This window comes from Choloepus didactylus, chromosome 2 (genome assembly GCF_015220235.1).
Source record: "Choloepus didactylus isolate mChoDid1 chromosome 2, mChoDid1.pri, whole genome shotgun sequence".
In the NCBI taxonomy this organism is placed as follows: domain Eukaryota; kingdom Metazoa; phylum Chordata; class Mammalia; order Pilosa; family Megalonychidae; genus Choloepus; species Choloepus didactylus.
In genome coordinates, this window is record NC_051308.1 from 183,786,893 (window position 1) to 183,803,122 (window position 16,230).

The 16,230-nt window shown below is 46.3% G+C and overlaps 1 protein-coding gene across 3 annotated transcripts in view; it reads left to right on the forward strand.

Annotated features, from left to right (window-relative positions):
* The window catches only part of KANK4 (KN motif and ankyrin repeat domains 4), an 80,637-nt gene extending 66,313 nt beyond the window's left edge, over positions 1-14,324 (forward strand). The window contains exons 9-11 of one of the 3 annotated variants that reach the window (XM_037827053.1): positions 1,759-1,829; positions 6,470-6,670; positions 12,535-14,324. In XM_037827053.1, the coding sequence (XP_037682981.1) occupies positions 1,759-1,829; positions 6,470-6,670; positions 12,535-12,639 (377 nt within the window). In that variant the 3' untranslated portion in view covers positions 12,640-14,324. Of the gene's footprint in view, positions 1-1,686; positions 1,830-6,469; positions 6,671-12,534 lie in introns of all 3 variants that reach the window. The other 2 variants (XM_037827051.1, XM_037827054.1) reach the window with 2 other exon arrangements.
* Positions 14,325-16,230: the final 1,906 nt, after the last annotated feature.

Here is a 16,230-nt window from a genome sequence, read left to right on the forward strand (position 1 = left end):
GTTAACATTTATTAACTGTTTACTATGGTGCTAGGCACTGTTCGAAGGGCTTTAAATATGCTCTCATTAAATTCTCTCAGTAACCTCATGAGGGAGATTCTGTTATTATCTCCATTCTTTGCAGAGGAGATGTTAAATGACTTCCTCTACTGAATTAGTTTTATTATTGCCCAAAAGGAACACATAGATTTTTTGGATCAGCAAGAGTATAAGGAACAATCTGTTTTTCTAAGAAGTACCATCTTGAAGAGACGGGATCTTTTATACGGTAGATACTAATCTATACTTGATAATCCCCTACCTCACCTTTTTTAGAGGTGGTCGTGAATGCATATCCCCAGGGCTGCAGAGCAGAAATTTCTTTTGAAATCTCATTTAACACTGCATCTTAAGAATATGCTGATTTTTTCATTCTATTGTAATTTATATATTCTTACTTGTTTTAATATAAAAATTATGGTGTTACCCGCCCCCTCCATTTTTCAAACAAAATAGTTGTTCCAGAAAGATGTCCCGTGTCTATCCTGGTAGGGGCTGGGGTTCTCATGCCCCTGTTTGCTTTGTTCCCCCCCCCGCCCGAGGCTGCAGATAACCCAGCTGGAAAAATTGCTCTTGTCAATTTGACTTTGTGCCAGGTGCTATGGGAGGGTCAAAGAAACATAAGACCCAGTCCCTGCCTTCCAGAAGGTGAGGACCCTCTAGTGGGGAACATCGAGAAAATTAACAAATTATATAAAACAGAAAATGAAACATGTCAAAGGAAGAGGTGATATTGATAGTAAAGTACCTGGGAGGGAGAGGCTCCTGTAAGCTGGGATATCAGGAGGCCACCCAAGAGAAGGAGGTCATGGAAATGACCTTTAAAAAGAAAATATTAATAATCAATGATTACTGACTGCTTTCCAGGCACTGTTCTAAGGGTAACCTTATGAGTAGTGCTCTTACTATCCTCATTGTTAAAGATGAGGAAACTAAGGCACGGAGTAATTAAACAACTTACTCAGTGGCAGTCCAGTTCCAGGGTGGATCTACTTCACTTCTATGCCATACTGCCTCTCAGACATAGCAGCTGAGAAGGTGGAGGTGAGCATCCCAGCTAGGACGTGCAGTGTGCACAAAAGATAGGAGGGGCAGGAGATGAGGATGTTCCCCATTTTGCCCTGGTCCATACACTTCTGGGGGACAGTACTGGTCAGAAGGTTGGAGACACATGTTGGAGTCCCAGAAATTCCAGGCAGTAGGAGTGAAACCTAAAACACGGCTGTGGGCAATGTGTGGTAGGATGAATGATGGCCTTTGGTGGTGAACAGGTCTGAATCCTGGTCCCACCTCACCTTCATTCACGGAGTTTATGTCATTTCTTTGCACTTCAGTCTCCTCTTCTGTAAAATGGGCATTGCATCTTATACTCTGGTTTAGGAAACATAGTCACGATCATTGGGACCCCTTAGCCATTTCTGACTCTGCTGCAGACCTTCTGGCTGGGAATCCTCAGAGAACTTGTAGAAAAAAAGTAGCCAGTTTTGAAGGCTGCTAAAACATTGAGTCCACCACTGTGAAAAGGTTTCCTCAATACTCCAGGCCTTTTAACCAGCAGGCAGCCTCCTTGCCAACTGGCCAAGTGGAGTCTGGCTTCTGTCCCCTCTGGGGTTATTCTAGTGCCCGCACTCATTGCTCCTCTTGCAGGTGTCTGCAATGTGGACCATCAGAACAAGGCTGGCTACACCGCCGTGATGATCACCCCCTTGGCTTCTGCAGAAACCGATGAAGACATGGCTGTTGTCTGGAAGCTCCTAAGAGAAGGAAATGTGAACATCCAGGCTACTCAAGTAAGCAGTGTAAACATGATGTACTTTTTAATAAATGCAGGGACGCCTCCAAGTTTTATTCTGTCAGTAGGTGAGAAAGTCCATGCAGATTTGCATATATTTTTTTTAGTCCAAGAAGTCCAGGGCTTCCAGATGGCATCTGTCCAAGGCCTGAACATTTAGTTTTCCTCAAAGTCTCCTGAGACCCAAATAGGCTAGGATAGAAGTCAGCTAGCTTCCATTCTATGTCCCAGTGTGAAACTGGGCAAATTCCATCTCTGTTCATCTTCTTGAACCAAATTCTCACACATTTAGCATCTTGAGAAGGCATTTGCTGGTTGGCTGCTTTAAGGAAAGCCCCTGCAGATGACCCTGATCCATGACCCACGGACATCAGACTAGTCTTCTTTAATTCCCCACCAACCAGTGTTAGTGACGCAAATCATGCCTCGTTCCCTGAAGCAGTACTGTGGACCAAGCTGGGAAGACCAGTTGCTGCCAAGAGCCATGAGACCCTAAATAAATGTAGGAGCCAGGGAGTCAGGTCACGTGGGCTCCACCAATTCACTGGGGTACCTTGGGCCCAGGGTCAGAAGGGCCCGTAGGATTTCTTTTGTAAAATCCTAACAAATGGTCTACAGTCTCCTTACACACCTCCCATGTCAGGGAGCTCACTCTCTGCCAAAATAGCCTACCTTTTACTCTGTACGTCTCTGATAGTTCTTCAAACTGAACCAAAATCTGACCCCTTCATAGAGCAATTAAGTAGGAGAAATAGTTTGGGGTTCATTCTAAGAAAGATCTTGCGATGTCTCTGTTCAGCTTCTAGGCCCCTCTATTTGAGAACACAGAGTAGGGGTGTAGCCTTTACACTGTAGTGTAAAGTGAAGTGTAAGGCTTCACATGGAACAATAGAGGCTCCTCAAAAGAGCACTTGCTCATCTTTGACCAAAATAGAAACAAGTAGAGGGCATTTAACATTCCTTTTCCCCCGAGAGTATCACAGAGAAATAGCCTGTTAAAAACTGTTAAGAGTCTGAAATTTACTCTACCTTCAAGCTAATGAGTTAGCCTGCCACAGTATCAATGGATGCTGGCAGAAGACACAAGACTCCTGTGTCAGAGTCAAAGACAGTTTATTACTCACAGCAATAGCAATAGCTACAGTATCAGCATTTGCACCAGTTCCCTGAGCCCCAGTTCCCCTGAGCAATGTGAAGAAGGCCAGACGACACCTGTGCATGGAGTGGGTTGCATTACAGGAGAGGAACCCTGAGCTTAAGGAACCTGAATCTTTTATAATGGGCTGTCAGCATGCCTGCCCTTTGCTCTGGAGAGAGACATTATCACTATCTTCTAAGGATCTTTGCTATACAAACATCCTTGAAAAGATAGTCCAGAACAAAAAGGCCAACTCACAAGATGTGCAAAAAAGCAAGAGACTCATGGAACATTGTTTCCCCACAATATATTTAACTCCATTTTTCCTCCCCCCTACCAAAGTGATTGTAGAAGGTAGCCTAACCTGATGGCAAAGTCACTTTGCACATTTCCTCTAGTAACAGTCCTACTGATGGTGAGAAACAAATATTTATAGATCACCTTCTGGTTTTCAAAGTCTTTTCACTCAATAAAGGCTGTTTTCATTTTCAATAATATGTTGCCCATATACCTGTCAATTTTTCCTAATTTGCCTTCTTGCAAGAGAGGATGCTCTTTTTAGAAAGGAGGAAACTGAAACTCTAAAAGGGTAAAAAATTCATCCCAAGTCCATAGCGGAAAGACAGGAAGTCGTAGCTGCTACTGTTCCCTTCAGCTGCTCCGGGGCCTTGTACATTAAGGAAAAGGGAAGAGACCAGGTTAAATGGGAGTGAGATGGGAGCCTGGGAGTCTCCTAGGGTTTTGCTACTTATTTCTCTTTTTATCTCCAGGGGCTAATGCAGTACCTGGCATACAGTAGCACTCTGTAAAGGATCATTGAATTAAAGTGTACTGAACTGAATCAGGAGGGAAGTGAGGAAGGAAGGGGCCTGAGTCCAGCAGGAGCAGACAATCTGGAGCTGCCATCTGGCCCTAATATCACTTGGTGAGAGGGGCCTGGATAGAGACCTAGGGGTCTGATTAGTCCAGTAAACATCCATTACCTCAGAGCTGAGTAAATGCAAAACACAAAGCCTACAGACTTCTCTGGAAAGACCTATCTGGGTTCCAGAGAAACGGGGAGCCAGGGATACCTACTAATACATTCCCAGGTATTGAGTACCTCCTATGTGCCAAGCATTTGTCATGCATTATCTTTAATCCTTGTAATGATAATCATAGCTAACACTTACCTAGCACTTATTAAGCACTTAGATTTGTTCTAGGCCTTTCCCATGTACTAACTCATTTAATTCTCACAGCAGCCCCAAGAGGGAGGTAATATTATTAATCATTCCCCCTTTACCAGATCAGGAAAAGTTACAGAGGTTAACTTGCCTACATTCACAAAGCTCATGAGTAGTAGAGTCAGGATGTTTCCCCTTTCTTTAAGTCTCAGCATTCTAGGCAAAAAAACATAATCCATCAGTGACTGCAGATTGGAGCTTTAATCAATTAACACCTCAGCACTTTTTATGTGTAAGACATTGTGCTCAGAGTCAGGAGGGATCTGAAAGAAGAGAAGATGAAGTCTTTGCTTTGTTCTTACAACCTGACAAAGCCTGGTGTGTGGGCAGGGAGACAAACCTGGCTTTCTTGGATCTCAAGAGAACCATGAACCCAAAATATAAGAAATCATATGAGAGGAATGTATATATAAAGGAAAAATAGGTGAGAAATGAGAAATGATGGTCAGAAAAATTCTACCACACATTACTACATTTCCATCCTTTATCTCATGTGTTTCTCACAAAAGCCCTGTGAGGTACACAGGGCAGATCATTGTATTAATTTTTAAGAAAAGAAAAACCAAGATTCAGGGAAGACAAGTGATGTGGCCAGTGTCACACACTAGTAAAAAGCAGAACTAGAGCTGGACTCAACTTTCTTACTCTGATTGATTGCTCCATCCACTGATGATTGCAGGGATGTAAGAAATTATTGTCAATGGCTACAGATTAGAGATGACCACAGGGAAATGGAGACATCCTGTTGCTGCAAGAGGGTTCTGGGTGTCATTAAACTTGTAATAATTTTTTAAAAATAAGATTACAAAATGTGAAAATATGAGAGGCATTCAGAACAGACCGAAGCTTCATAAAGAGAGTCAGACTGTAAAACTCTATGGTGCTGAAGTATTCAATCCTTCATTTATTCCATCATTCAATATCAGCATATACTCGGTGGCAGGCACTGGAAGACAGAGATGAAAAAGACTTAGTCCCTCCCATCAAAACTTTCACAGTCCCTGAGAAAGAGAAAGGTTGACAGTTGGCAATGCCAAGCAGTCAGTGCTGGGCTGAGTTATGAATCCCGAGCCCAGGGAGCTAAGGAAAAGCTTCAGAGAGGAGGTAGTGTTTGACTGCTGTCTTGGAAGAGGAGTAAAAGCTTACTGGCAGAGACACATCCCAAAGTAATTTTGGCAGAGAATAAAAATATATATGCAGGGCTCCCCTGGGGAGCTGGGGGAAAATGCAGAAGTGTTGGGCTTCCCCACCTGGGTTGTTGCTGATGTTCTCACAGATATTGAGGACTGATGGTTTGGTATGCTGAGCCCTCTATCATGGGACTTGCCCTTATGAAGCTCGTCACTGAAAAGAAGAGGCTAAACCTGCTTATAATTGTGCCTTAGAGTCTCCCCCTGAGTACCTCTTTGTTGCTCAGATGTGGCCATCTCTCTCTAGCTAAGCCAGCTTGCTGGGTAAATTCATTGCTCTTCCCACTATGTGGGACCTGACTCCCATGGGTGTAAATCTCCCTGGCAACATGGAATATGACTCCCGGGGATGAATCTGGACCTGACACCGTGGGATTGAGAACATCTTCTTGACCAAAAGGGGGGTGCGAAATGAAACACAATAAATTTTCAGTAGCTGAGAGATTCCAAATGGAGTCGAGAGGTCACTCTGGTGGGCACTCTTATGCACTATATCGATAACCCTTTTTAGGTTTTAATGTATTGGAATAGCTAGAAGTAAATACCTGCAACTATCAAACTCCAACCCAGTAGACTTGACTCTTGAAGATGATTGGATAACAATGTAGCTTACAAGGGGTGACAGTGTGATTGTGAAAACCATGTGGCTCATAATGGACGGATAAGTAGAAAAATGGGGACAAAAACTAAATGAAAAATAGGGTGGGATGGGGGGATGATTTGGGTGTTCTTTACTTTTATTTTTTATTCTTATTTTTACTTTTTCTGGTATATGGAAAATGTTCAAAAAATAGATTGGGGTGATGAATGCACAACTATAAGATGGTACTGTGAACAGCTGATTGCACACCATGGATGATTGTATGGTATGTGACTATATCTCAATAAAACTGAATTAAAAAAAAACAACTGCGGGGGAGAAAAGTTTACTGGCAGAGAAGGATGCATCCCATCCCAGGGATGGAAAAAAATTCCTATCAATGGTCATTTTCTTGAGAAATATTCACTGAGCACCCCCAGGCTAGGGAAGGAGCCCTTCCCCGTTGGCGGCAACCCCAGCAGATCTCTGTGGTTCTGCGTGCAGGGAGGCCAGACTGCGCTGATGCTGGGAGTGAGCCACGACAGGGAGGACATGGTCCAAGCACTGCTGAGCTGCCGGGCAGATGTCAACCTGCAGGACCACGATGGCTCGTCCGCCCTCATGCTGGCCTGTCACCATGGTAACACTGACATGGTGCGGCTGCTCTTGGCACACCCGGCCTGCGACAGCAGCCTGATAGACAAGGTGAGACTTACCGGCAAGTAGCAAGCCCGGTGTTTAACTTCTGGTCCCGAGTGGTGCCTTGACAACCAGCAATATTCAAAGAACCATATGGCGGGAGCAACAGAATAGCCTCATAAGGTTGTGGTGAGGTTTAAATGAGATGAGCCATGGTAAATGCTTGGAACTGGGAAACCCAAAACCCTAGCCTTTCACAGCCCCATCCCAAGGAAGTGTGCCAAGGCCTGGCCTTGGCCCTGAGCCTCATCTGGTCACGGCAATAAGAGCTCCTGGGCTGTGAGACAGCAGCTCGGCCAGGGAGTCTGACCTGGCTTGTGTGGACTTCTGGAAAGCTAGATGAAGGGACCAGTGACAAATTATGTCCCCTCTCAACAGGGATCCACCTTATAGAGTGGTCCATTTTATCAAGCCACCCTGAAGTTGCATTGCCAGGCACAGGCCTTTTAAATAAACTTCCTTGTAAGGTGATGATGATGTCGATACCAGTGATGACAACGATGATAATGATAGCTAACAAGTATCAATTGCCGTGGAGCATCTCATTTACATTCTACAACTACCTTATGAGGTTGATTCTGTTACTACCGCCACTTTGCACTTGAGGAAATAGAGGCACCGAGTGGTTGGGACACATACCCAAGCTCACACAGCTAGTGGAACCCAGCTCTGTCAAGCCCCGTCATCATCAGTGATGCCACACTGAAGGGCCCATGTCTCTGGTCCCCCCTGAATCCCTAGCACCTAGCAGAGCACCTGCCATACACACAGTGATAGAATTAACAATTGATCAACAATTGATCCTCTTACTGATGATTATGGTAGCCAATATTTCTAGAGTACTAGAAGGACCAAACCTTTTTCCTCTATTACCTCACTTAATCCGCTCAATAATCCAGTGATGTAGATACTGTGATCCCTATTTTTACTGACATAGAAACAGAGCTGCCTATTTGCAGAGCAGGAATTCAAACCTAGGTCTGACTCCAGTAACCTAAATGTTGGCACTGTAATTTAATGCTTTGGCATACATTTAAAGCATTGAATAGAGTTCTCTCTACTTTCCTAACATCCACAGCTCAACGGAAACAAAGCCTGGGGAGGAATAGGGAGTTCCTTCCCTGCTCAGAGACAGCCTGATAGACCACTTCTGAACAAACCTGAGCTTGTCCCATCAGTGATTGTGGAGCTGCTGTCCCTCAAGCCATGCTCAGCAGCAGGCCTCACCACCCAATGTGTTCAGGTCCCTTCCACCTCAGCTTTGCCCCATAGCCATTTCTGAGGTCATTACAGAGCTCAGACCCTCTTGAAATTCATTTGGAAACAGGGGTGGGCTGCCGGAAAGAAGAGCCTCTTTTTCCAAACATTAGGATAGATCCAGAGATTCAAAGGATCTGTGTTACTAAGCTACCTGCTGGGTCACTTTGGGGAAGGAGGCGACCATGTAATCTGGAACAGTCCCGTGCTTGAAAGGCTCAGAGTCCTCTTAGGAGCACCCACTGCTGCTGCCACAGGGAGGCCTGAAAGGAGAGGCCTCTGGGCCAGACTGGGGATGAGCTTTGGCAAACCCTGGTCAGGTGGGATAATCAGGCAGTGAGTCTGAGAGCATCCCCTGGGCACTTCTGGGAGACTGTCAAAGGTAAAAGACATCTAAGTGGCTGCTTTCAGGACATGGAGGAAGACACATGGACAGTGGTGGCAAGCACTGATGCACTTTGGACAATTCAAGAATGATTGTCCAAAACATGGACTTTAAAATAAACACTTGAGTTTGAGTTGTGGGTTCCTTGTCTGTGTGCCTCTAGGGAGATCACCTAACCACTCTGAGCCTCAGTATCCTCATATGTAAAATGAGGATAGTAATAGACCATACCTAAATATTGTAATGTTTGTAAAGCCCGTATCCAACATCAGTTAATGGTAAATGTTGTTATTAAAAAAAAGATGAAGTGATAATTAAAACAAAACAGCTACCATAGCAATGAGCAGGGACGTACTTTGGCATTAGCTGGCAGCATCTGGAGAGAGGAGGGAGAATGAAAGTCTGTGTTTAGGGTGGCCTATCAGGGGAGGGAGACTGGCCTCCAAAGGGAGACATACTCAAATTAGTCCAGTGGTTCTTGACTAAGGGCAATTTTGCTACCCAGGGGACAGTTGGCAATGTTTGGAGGCATTTTTGGTTGTCACAACTCTGGGGTGGATACTCCTGGTACCAAGTGGGTAGAGGCCTGGGATGCTGATAAACATCCCACAGTGCACAGGTCAACTCCTCCACAACAAAGAATTAAGAATTATCTGTCCCAAACTGTCAAGAGGGCTGCAATTAAGAAACTCTGGTTTAGGAGCATCCTGAAATCCAAGAGGGTTTAGCCATCCAGTCCCAGTCAGATGCTGGATCAGAAAGAGCGAGGCTGGCTGCAGTTGCAGGGAGGGCTCTAAGTCCAGAGGGGAGGAGCTGGAGCTGAATGGGAGATGGAGGCAGAAGGGCTAGTGTGGTAGAAGAGGACAATCATCAGGGAAAGCCCGGCCAGCACAGGGGGTCCAGGCAGTTGGGCAGCAGGCCCACCAGCAAGGTGGGCTCCAGATCCCACCCGTTGCCCAATCAGGTGTTGCCTGCTGGGGTCAGGGCTGATTCTGGATTTACAATGACGTTTCCTATCTCCGGGGCTAGGGAGGGTGACTTGGATGAACACAGTCTCTACATCCACAGGGTGAGCAATTTCTGGGGTGCATGGGGGAAAAGGGGAGTGTTGACTGAGGCCCTCCCAAGCACCAAGCCCTGTCCCAGGCACTGTGCATTTAAGGGGAGAGCTAAGCCCTTACGATAATCACCACATCACTGCAATATTCATTTTTACTGTGAAGGCTTAGATGTTGACAGCAGGGATTACTTGGTAATATCCTTAAAATATGGAGAACTCATGTCCTGAAATTGGTTCCTCTCATCCTGCTAATGAAGTTCAGTATAATGCGGCACCCCCAGAAGAGCAGACAAGGCACTTTCCTTAGGATAAGAAGACAGTTCAAGGGAACAGGCTGTCCAGCCTCTCTGGGGCTGGCCCACTAGATTCGCATCAACTGCTTTCCTCCCAGCTGCCAAGACAGGGAGGTTGGGTAGGGACCCAGCACCGGGCCCCAGGGGCTCACACTTTGAAGGGCTTGTTTTGGCAGCTTCTGCAAAGCACCCATCAAATTGATAGCTTCTTGAAGGCAAAGACTGTGTCTTGCTCATCTTGGCCTGATATATAGAAGGCTCTCAGTGAGTTCCTGTCAGATCAAAAAACACCCTCCCCAACACACACACACACACACACACACACACACACACACACAGTCATACACACACACACACAGGTGCACCAGCTGCCTGAGACCCCTCTGTCTCTTCAGGTTGCAGGATCAGGGTCTCCTTAACGAGGCCCTCAGTGCTGCTGAGCAGGGCATGCCATATCTGGCTCTCACTGGAGTTGCACACTATCGACTTGTTCCAGGGTGTTTTAATCACCCCCTATTCACCACGCTGGTGAGGGATGGAATCCCACCCTAGAGTTGTGGGGACAGTCAAACACACGGCACCTGACACAGGGCAGAGGAGCTCAACAGCAGCTTATTGGTCACATATACTCACAAACAGAGGCCTCATGGGGCCACATGGTGGCTGCACTTGGGAACAGAGTGAACCACCAGGGCCTGTGGAAGGCAGGCTTTGTGTATCAAATCCCCCGGTTCCCACAGGAGGATGTGACTCGCTTGTTTGAACGATTCTGCAGGCTAGCGGAGAACTGAAACCCGCTACTTAGGGATGAGCAGGAACTGTGCCTGGTCCCCTGTATAAGAAAGATTGTTTGACTAGGGCACCTTATCTGCAGGAGCCGAGGGGGATGGGAACTTGCAGCCAGGCCAGTCAAGGCAGAACATAATATGGGGCCTTAGTTTTAGGCCTTCAGCCACTGAGGGCTTGGGCAGAGGCATTTGAGGGACACTTGCCCATCCTTGGTGGTCTCTCGGCCACACCTCCCGGGAGCAGGTCCCCACTCTGTGTCTGCAGACAAGGACGTCACAGATGCCGGCTGCCGCCTCCAGACGGGCCCCGTTAAAAGGCACACGTGTCCCCTGGGACTGGCCCTGCGGCTCTTTCCCATAATAGTGGTAATCACACACTCTTCGTGTTTACACGGTGCTGCAGGGTTGATGAAGCACAGCAGGACAGAGTGCAGAGTGAAAAACGGCAGGCCTACCTCAACCCAGGCCCTTCCTGCGTGGGGCTTCTACAGGGCGCTCCTGCTTAAGATCTTTGCTTTGTTCCAGAAGTGCCGGATCTAAGAAAATACTCACTGGGATTGAAGTTGCTCAACTTCATCAAATTGAAATTAATACCTTTATTTTCGCATCCCTGCAGTCCCTCTTTCAACAGTGCTTACTCAGGGCCCACCAAGTGCTGGGTACCAGGCCAGTGGCTGGGATGGGGTCAGATTGACCTTGTGGAGTCCAAGATTTATCAAATAACCTCACAAGTATAAAATTATAAATGGCAGTGGGAAAAATGTACAAGCTTCTTCAGGGAAAGAACTTTGTTTATTTTGCAAAGACCATGTGGCATCTTTCGGGGTCCCACGAAGTGCCACTTCCCTACTCCGCCTTCTTGCAGCAGGCAGTTTCCCTCTCTCCTTTGAGCTCCGTCTTTTCCTCTTCCAGCTTGTTTGGCTTTTTGCCGTGAATCATAGTTATTTACATGTGTGGAGCCCCAAAGACTGCTGGATTCTAGAATCCTGGAACAAAGGGTAAGATTGAAGAGTTTTAAGCCGAGTGTCAACACTTCCCACTGCTTATGTGAAAGAATTATTCCCATGTTAGGAAGGTAATTCTGTATTTGTTCTGTGGAAGAGAGAATAATCTGGTGGGGTCTTACATGCCCTTCTCCCCTTCCAGTTAAAGTGTTCGTGGGCTAAATAAGGATCACAGATAGCTTCAGGTCGGGTTCTGCCTCCAAATGTGTTACCAGAAAAGTGTTTAGATTTCAGAATCCTGGATATGGGATTGAGCACTCCTAGGAGGCTGTGGCTGCCGTCCGAGCTCAGCACCCACCCACAGTGCCCCTCCTGCCTGATGTCGGCTCTGCCCTCACCTCTTTAGAGAGTGACCAGACAGCCGCTGCATCTTTAGGCAGTGAGGCCTGGGGGGACCAGCGGCGTCCCACATTGCTGCAAATAGTGTAAAAAGCCTTATGGTATTGAGCTTCGGGGGTCAAAAATGGTGCCAAGCGTCACTTCTGAGAGTCGGTCCTTAGGAAATAATTAAAAGTGGGAACATGCTTTTTGCACCAAGTTTATGATGGTGAAGACTTGGAAATATCATGAGGATCCAGTAGAAGGTAAATGGTTCAGTAAATCATGGAATATTATATAGCCATTAAAAATTCATGTGCTGTGATGACAGCATAAGAACATGGAAAAATCTCAGCACGTCATAAAATAAAAGCAGGTTTGAAATTGATATATACTGTGATACTGCTATTTAAAAACAAAAACAAAAATTTGCACAGGAGAGAACACTGAAAGGAAATACACCAAAATTAACTTCAAGTCTCTGTAATGGAATAATAGACAACTTATTTTCTTTCCTCTGTAAATTTTAAAAAGAGAATATTAAAAACCAAGTGATATTTCTTTATTTCCATTGGTGCAGATTTCCCAGAGTGTGTACCATTTCCGTGGCAGCGGGACCCACTTCCCATGATGCCCTGGCCATGTGACTCTCCCCCCTTTCCTGGGTGTCTGGGTCCATCCCCTCACGGGGTACCCATGTTGGAGTTTTTAGAGACTGGGGCAGATGAGATTAAATCTATTTCTCATTTTCTCTCTCCCTTGTAGGCTGGCCGCACAGCTTTGTCCATCGTTCTGAAATCGCCCGCCCATGTGGAAATTGCAGGGCTTCTGCGGGCCCACGCGGAGCAGGGCAGGTCCCTGGGGCCCTAGGGGTTGCGGGAAGAACTGGCAGGAGAAACAAAAGGCTCCTTCTCTGGACGCCTCCATCGCCCTTGGAACAGGCAGGGGTCATAGTCAGAAGGCCGCCCTTGGAGAGAAGAAACTATGTCAAATATGCACATACATTCCTGTTGTATAATTCTGCTTATTAGGATGCTTTGTAGTTTTTGCCTTAGGCCAAGCCCCCAAACTACAAGGGGTTCAGAACAAGGAGCAAGGTGCAGGGTGCACTGGGGTCCTTTGAGAATCCAAAATGTCTACAGGCTTGAATTCTGTCTGTACCCTTTGTAGCACCGTGTAGCAAGTGGGCAGGCAAGAGCACATTAGACAAGCAATACTTTTTACATGGAATTTTAAAGTGCACTGTCTTTTTGTTTTTTTAATTGTTATATACAATATGTCCCATTGAAAATGCATGACTGGAAAGGATGGGGAGGGACCTACACAGCCATCCTGGCAGTCACTCTTAGACGACCCTTGGAAAATCACCATACACATGGGTGAAAACAAACAAGTCCCACTTGTGGACTTTGTTTAGATAGGGTGAATAGAGAAATCTTAAACCCAGACAAGGCAGGAAAAGCACATTGGCATCAATGCCAAAAATATGGTCTTGGCCATTTTTGAGTCATTGAGTGGCTTCCATTTGTTCCAGAGAAATTGGAATTAATCAGGAAATAGGAAATCCAATACACCAAATACCACAGTGTATTTAGGCAGAGTCTAGTTATATCAGCTATTCCAAACCTGGCAGAAGAAACAAATGAATCCGAATGAGCTTCCTTCTGGGGATAGGTTACTAATGTCTAGAAACCACTACATTTCCTCCACGGCCTTGTGGTGATCCCTGGTCCTCTCCCTCCATGGCCCCGTGAGCAAACACCTGCTCCCAGGTTTCCTGAGGCTCCTGACTGCAGAGCATTCCAGCCTGGGGCCCGCGTGTGTGTGTGTGTGTGTTTGTGCCTCAAACTCAGTAGCTTACATAAGGCTCTCTACCAATTTCTTCTTTCTTATCTTCTCTTCTGTGTAAGTCACCCTTACATAAAAAGGAAAGACATCAAAGTTCGGTGAGCCTTACATTTGAAACTCAAAAGCTTGAGTTCTCATCTTGCTGATTTGCTTTGTGTTTTGGGTGAGTCACGCAAGTCCCTGGGCCCCAGTTTCGTCATCTCTAAACACAGAAATCACCATATAACCTACCTCTTGGAGGTGTTGCACAAGGAACAGCTGATAGAAGCCTTGGAATACAATTTATAATCCATAAAGGATTACAGATCCAGGGCAGCCAACTTCTTTATGCTGTTGTGATTCATCAGAGAGGCTCAAAGTCCCAGCGCAGGAACCCCGGCAGGTGACAGTGCTGCTCAGAGGTGGAGAGAATGGAGCAAACAATGAGCTAGAAATGCCTTAACTGGATTTATGTTGACCTCAAATTACATTTTAAGAGCAAAAAAACCTACATTAATAAATGTTCTAGCCCAGTGCTTCTCAAGTGTTTATGTGCATACGAATCACCTGCAGATCTCGTTGGAATGTGGGAGATCTGGGGCGGGGCCTGAGATTCTGCATTTCTAGCCAGCCCCCAGGAGATGCTGCTGTTGCTGGGCTGTGTCCACACTTTGAGTAGCAAGACTCTGTCTGTCCTTACAGTTGGATATTAAATCGCTGCCTCTCCATGGCCTGTCTCAATATTTCTTTGCATTTCCCTGTACATGTTCTTGGAAATTTGCAGGGTGGGTCAGGTTTGCTATTGCGTCTCTACAGTAAAAGGTCCACAACCTATGTTGCAATGATGGGGTCTATTTCTGGGTAATGGAGAGAATTGCAGCATGACCGTGATGAAGGAGAGGAGATTTGAGAGGGAGGTTGGGAGTAGCCTTGTATGTTGAGATGAAGAATTTGGATGTGAGCCTCTAATTTAAGGGGGAATCACAGATTCCTTTGAGAATATGAAGCTGTCTTCCAAGGAATAAAAAATTTGCATGTAATTTCATGGATTCAAAAATCTGCAGCTAAAATCTCACTGCTGTGAGTAGCGGGGAGCCATTGAAGAATTTGTAGGGAGAGGAGCCATATGATCAGATTGCCACTTTAGAAGGAAAATAGAATCAACCTGTGGGAGACAGGAGAGGGAAAGGTTGGAGGCAAGAGCTCAATATATAGCAGAGTACAACCCCTGTTCCCTGACTGTTTCATCCTTTTCCCCAGCCCTGGCCCCATAAAGAGAGCAGCTGGCCTTCACTGAGTCGTTAGTACGACCCAGGCACGCATCTTAAGGGCTTTGAATGAACTCACTTCTCACAACAACACCATGAGGGAGCTACTAATAGCGCTGTTTTATGTAGGGGGAAACTGAAGCACAGAGAGGCTAAGTAACTCATCCAAAGTCACACAGCTAGTAAACAGCATATCTGGGATTTAGAGCCAGAAGATATAGCTCTTGACTACACTTCCTGGTCTTCCATACATCCGGAGCTCTTCTTGCTCCTTTGGCCATGACCCCTGCTGAAGTGAGGGGGTGCCTGGCAGCAGGGGGTAAATGCTGCTAAAGGAACAAAGCTGCTTTAGGAACTCAACATTAAGTCAGCAGTTGACCTGCATGACCTGCTGCAGAGCCCAGGATGGAGGAGACAAACAGGCCGAGTATTCCAGAATGGAACAGCTGAAGGGTTGGGGCATCAGAAAAGGAATTCTGCACAGATGCTCTGAACTCCACAGTGCCTCAGCTGCCCCCTAAGGAGGGAATTGCCTACAGTTCCAAATCAGATCCTTCCCCCTCTCTTCAATCCTGGGGACCGATGGGCCTGGAACAGAAGGAGTCCAGCTAGGGTACATGGGGTCCTGCCTGATGTCCACCCGCCCCGGTCTCCATGGCCCCCACCCCAGCCCACTTCCATGCTCTGTGAAGGCTCAGAAACAGTTCCTGGGCCTTTGCTCTGAAGCAAACGGAACTATTCTGTTGCTGGGTCGGGATTGGGGAGAACACATTCCCCAATCTCCATGTTGCCTTAGAAATAAGGGTATTTCTACTCTTCTCCCCAGGAGGAAAATTATGGGAGGAAACTGTCCTCAAATGTTATGGGTTGTATTGTGTCCCCACAAAAAGATAAGCTGAAGTCCTAACTCCTGTTGAATGTGACCTTATTTGGAAATAATGTCTCTACAGCTGTACTCAAGTTAAGGTGAAGTAATACTGGATTGGGGGGGGCGGGGTATCCTTATGAGAAGAGGAGGAGAGACATGGGGTGAAGATATTAGAAGCAGAGATGGAAGAGATGCATCTACCAGCCAAGACACCCCAAGCATAGCCTGCAAACATCAGAAGCTAGAAGAGGCAAGGAAGGATCCTCCCCTAGAGGTTTCCAAAACTGCAAGATAATAAATTCCTGTTGATTTAAACCACACAGGTTATGGCCCTTTGTTAGGGCCATCCTAGGAAACTAAGACAAACACCCTGGTCAGCAAGAGGAGGACTGACAAATCCCAACAGTTAGACCCGGCGCAGGAAAGGAGCAGGGCTCAGGCTCTGTCTGCTCTGCCTTCCCACAGAGGGGACAGGGCTGAGAGCTCCCTGTGCCTTCT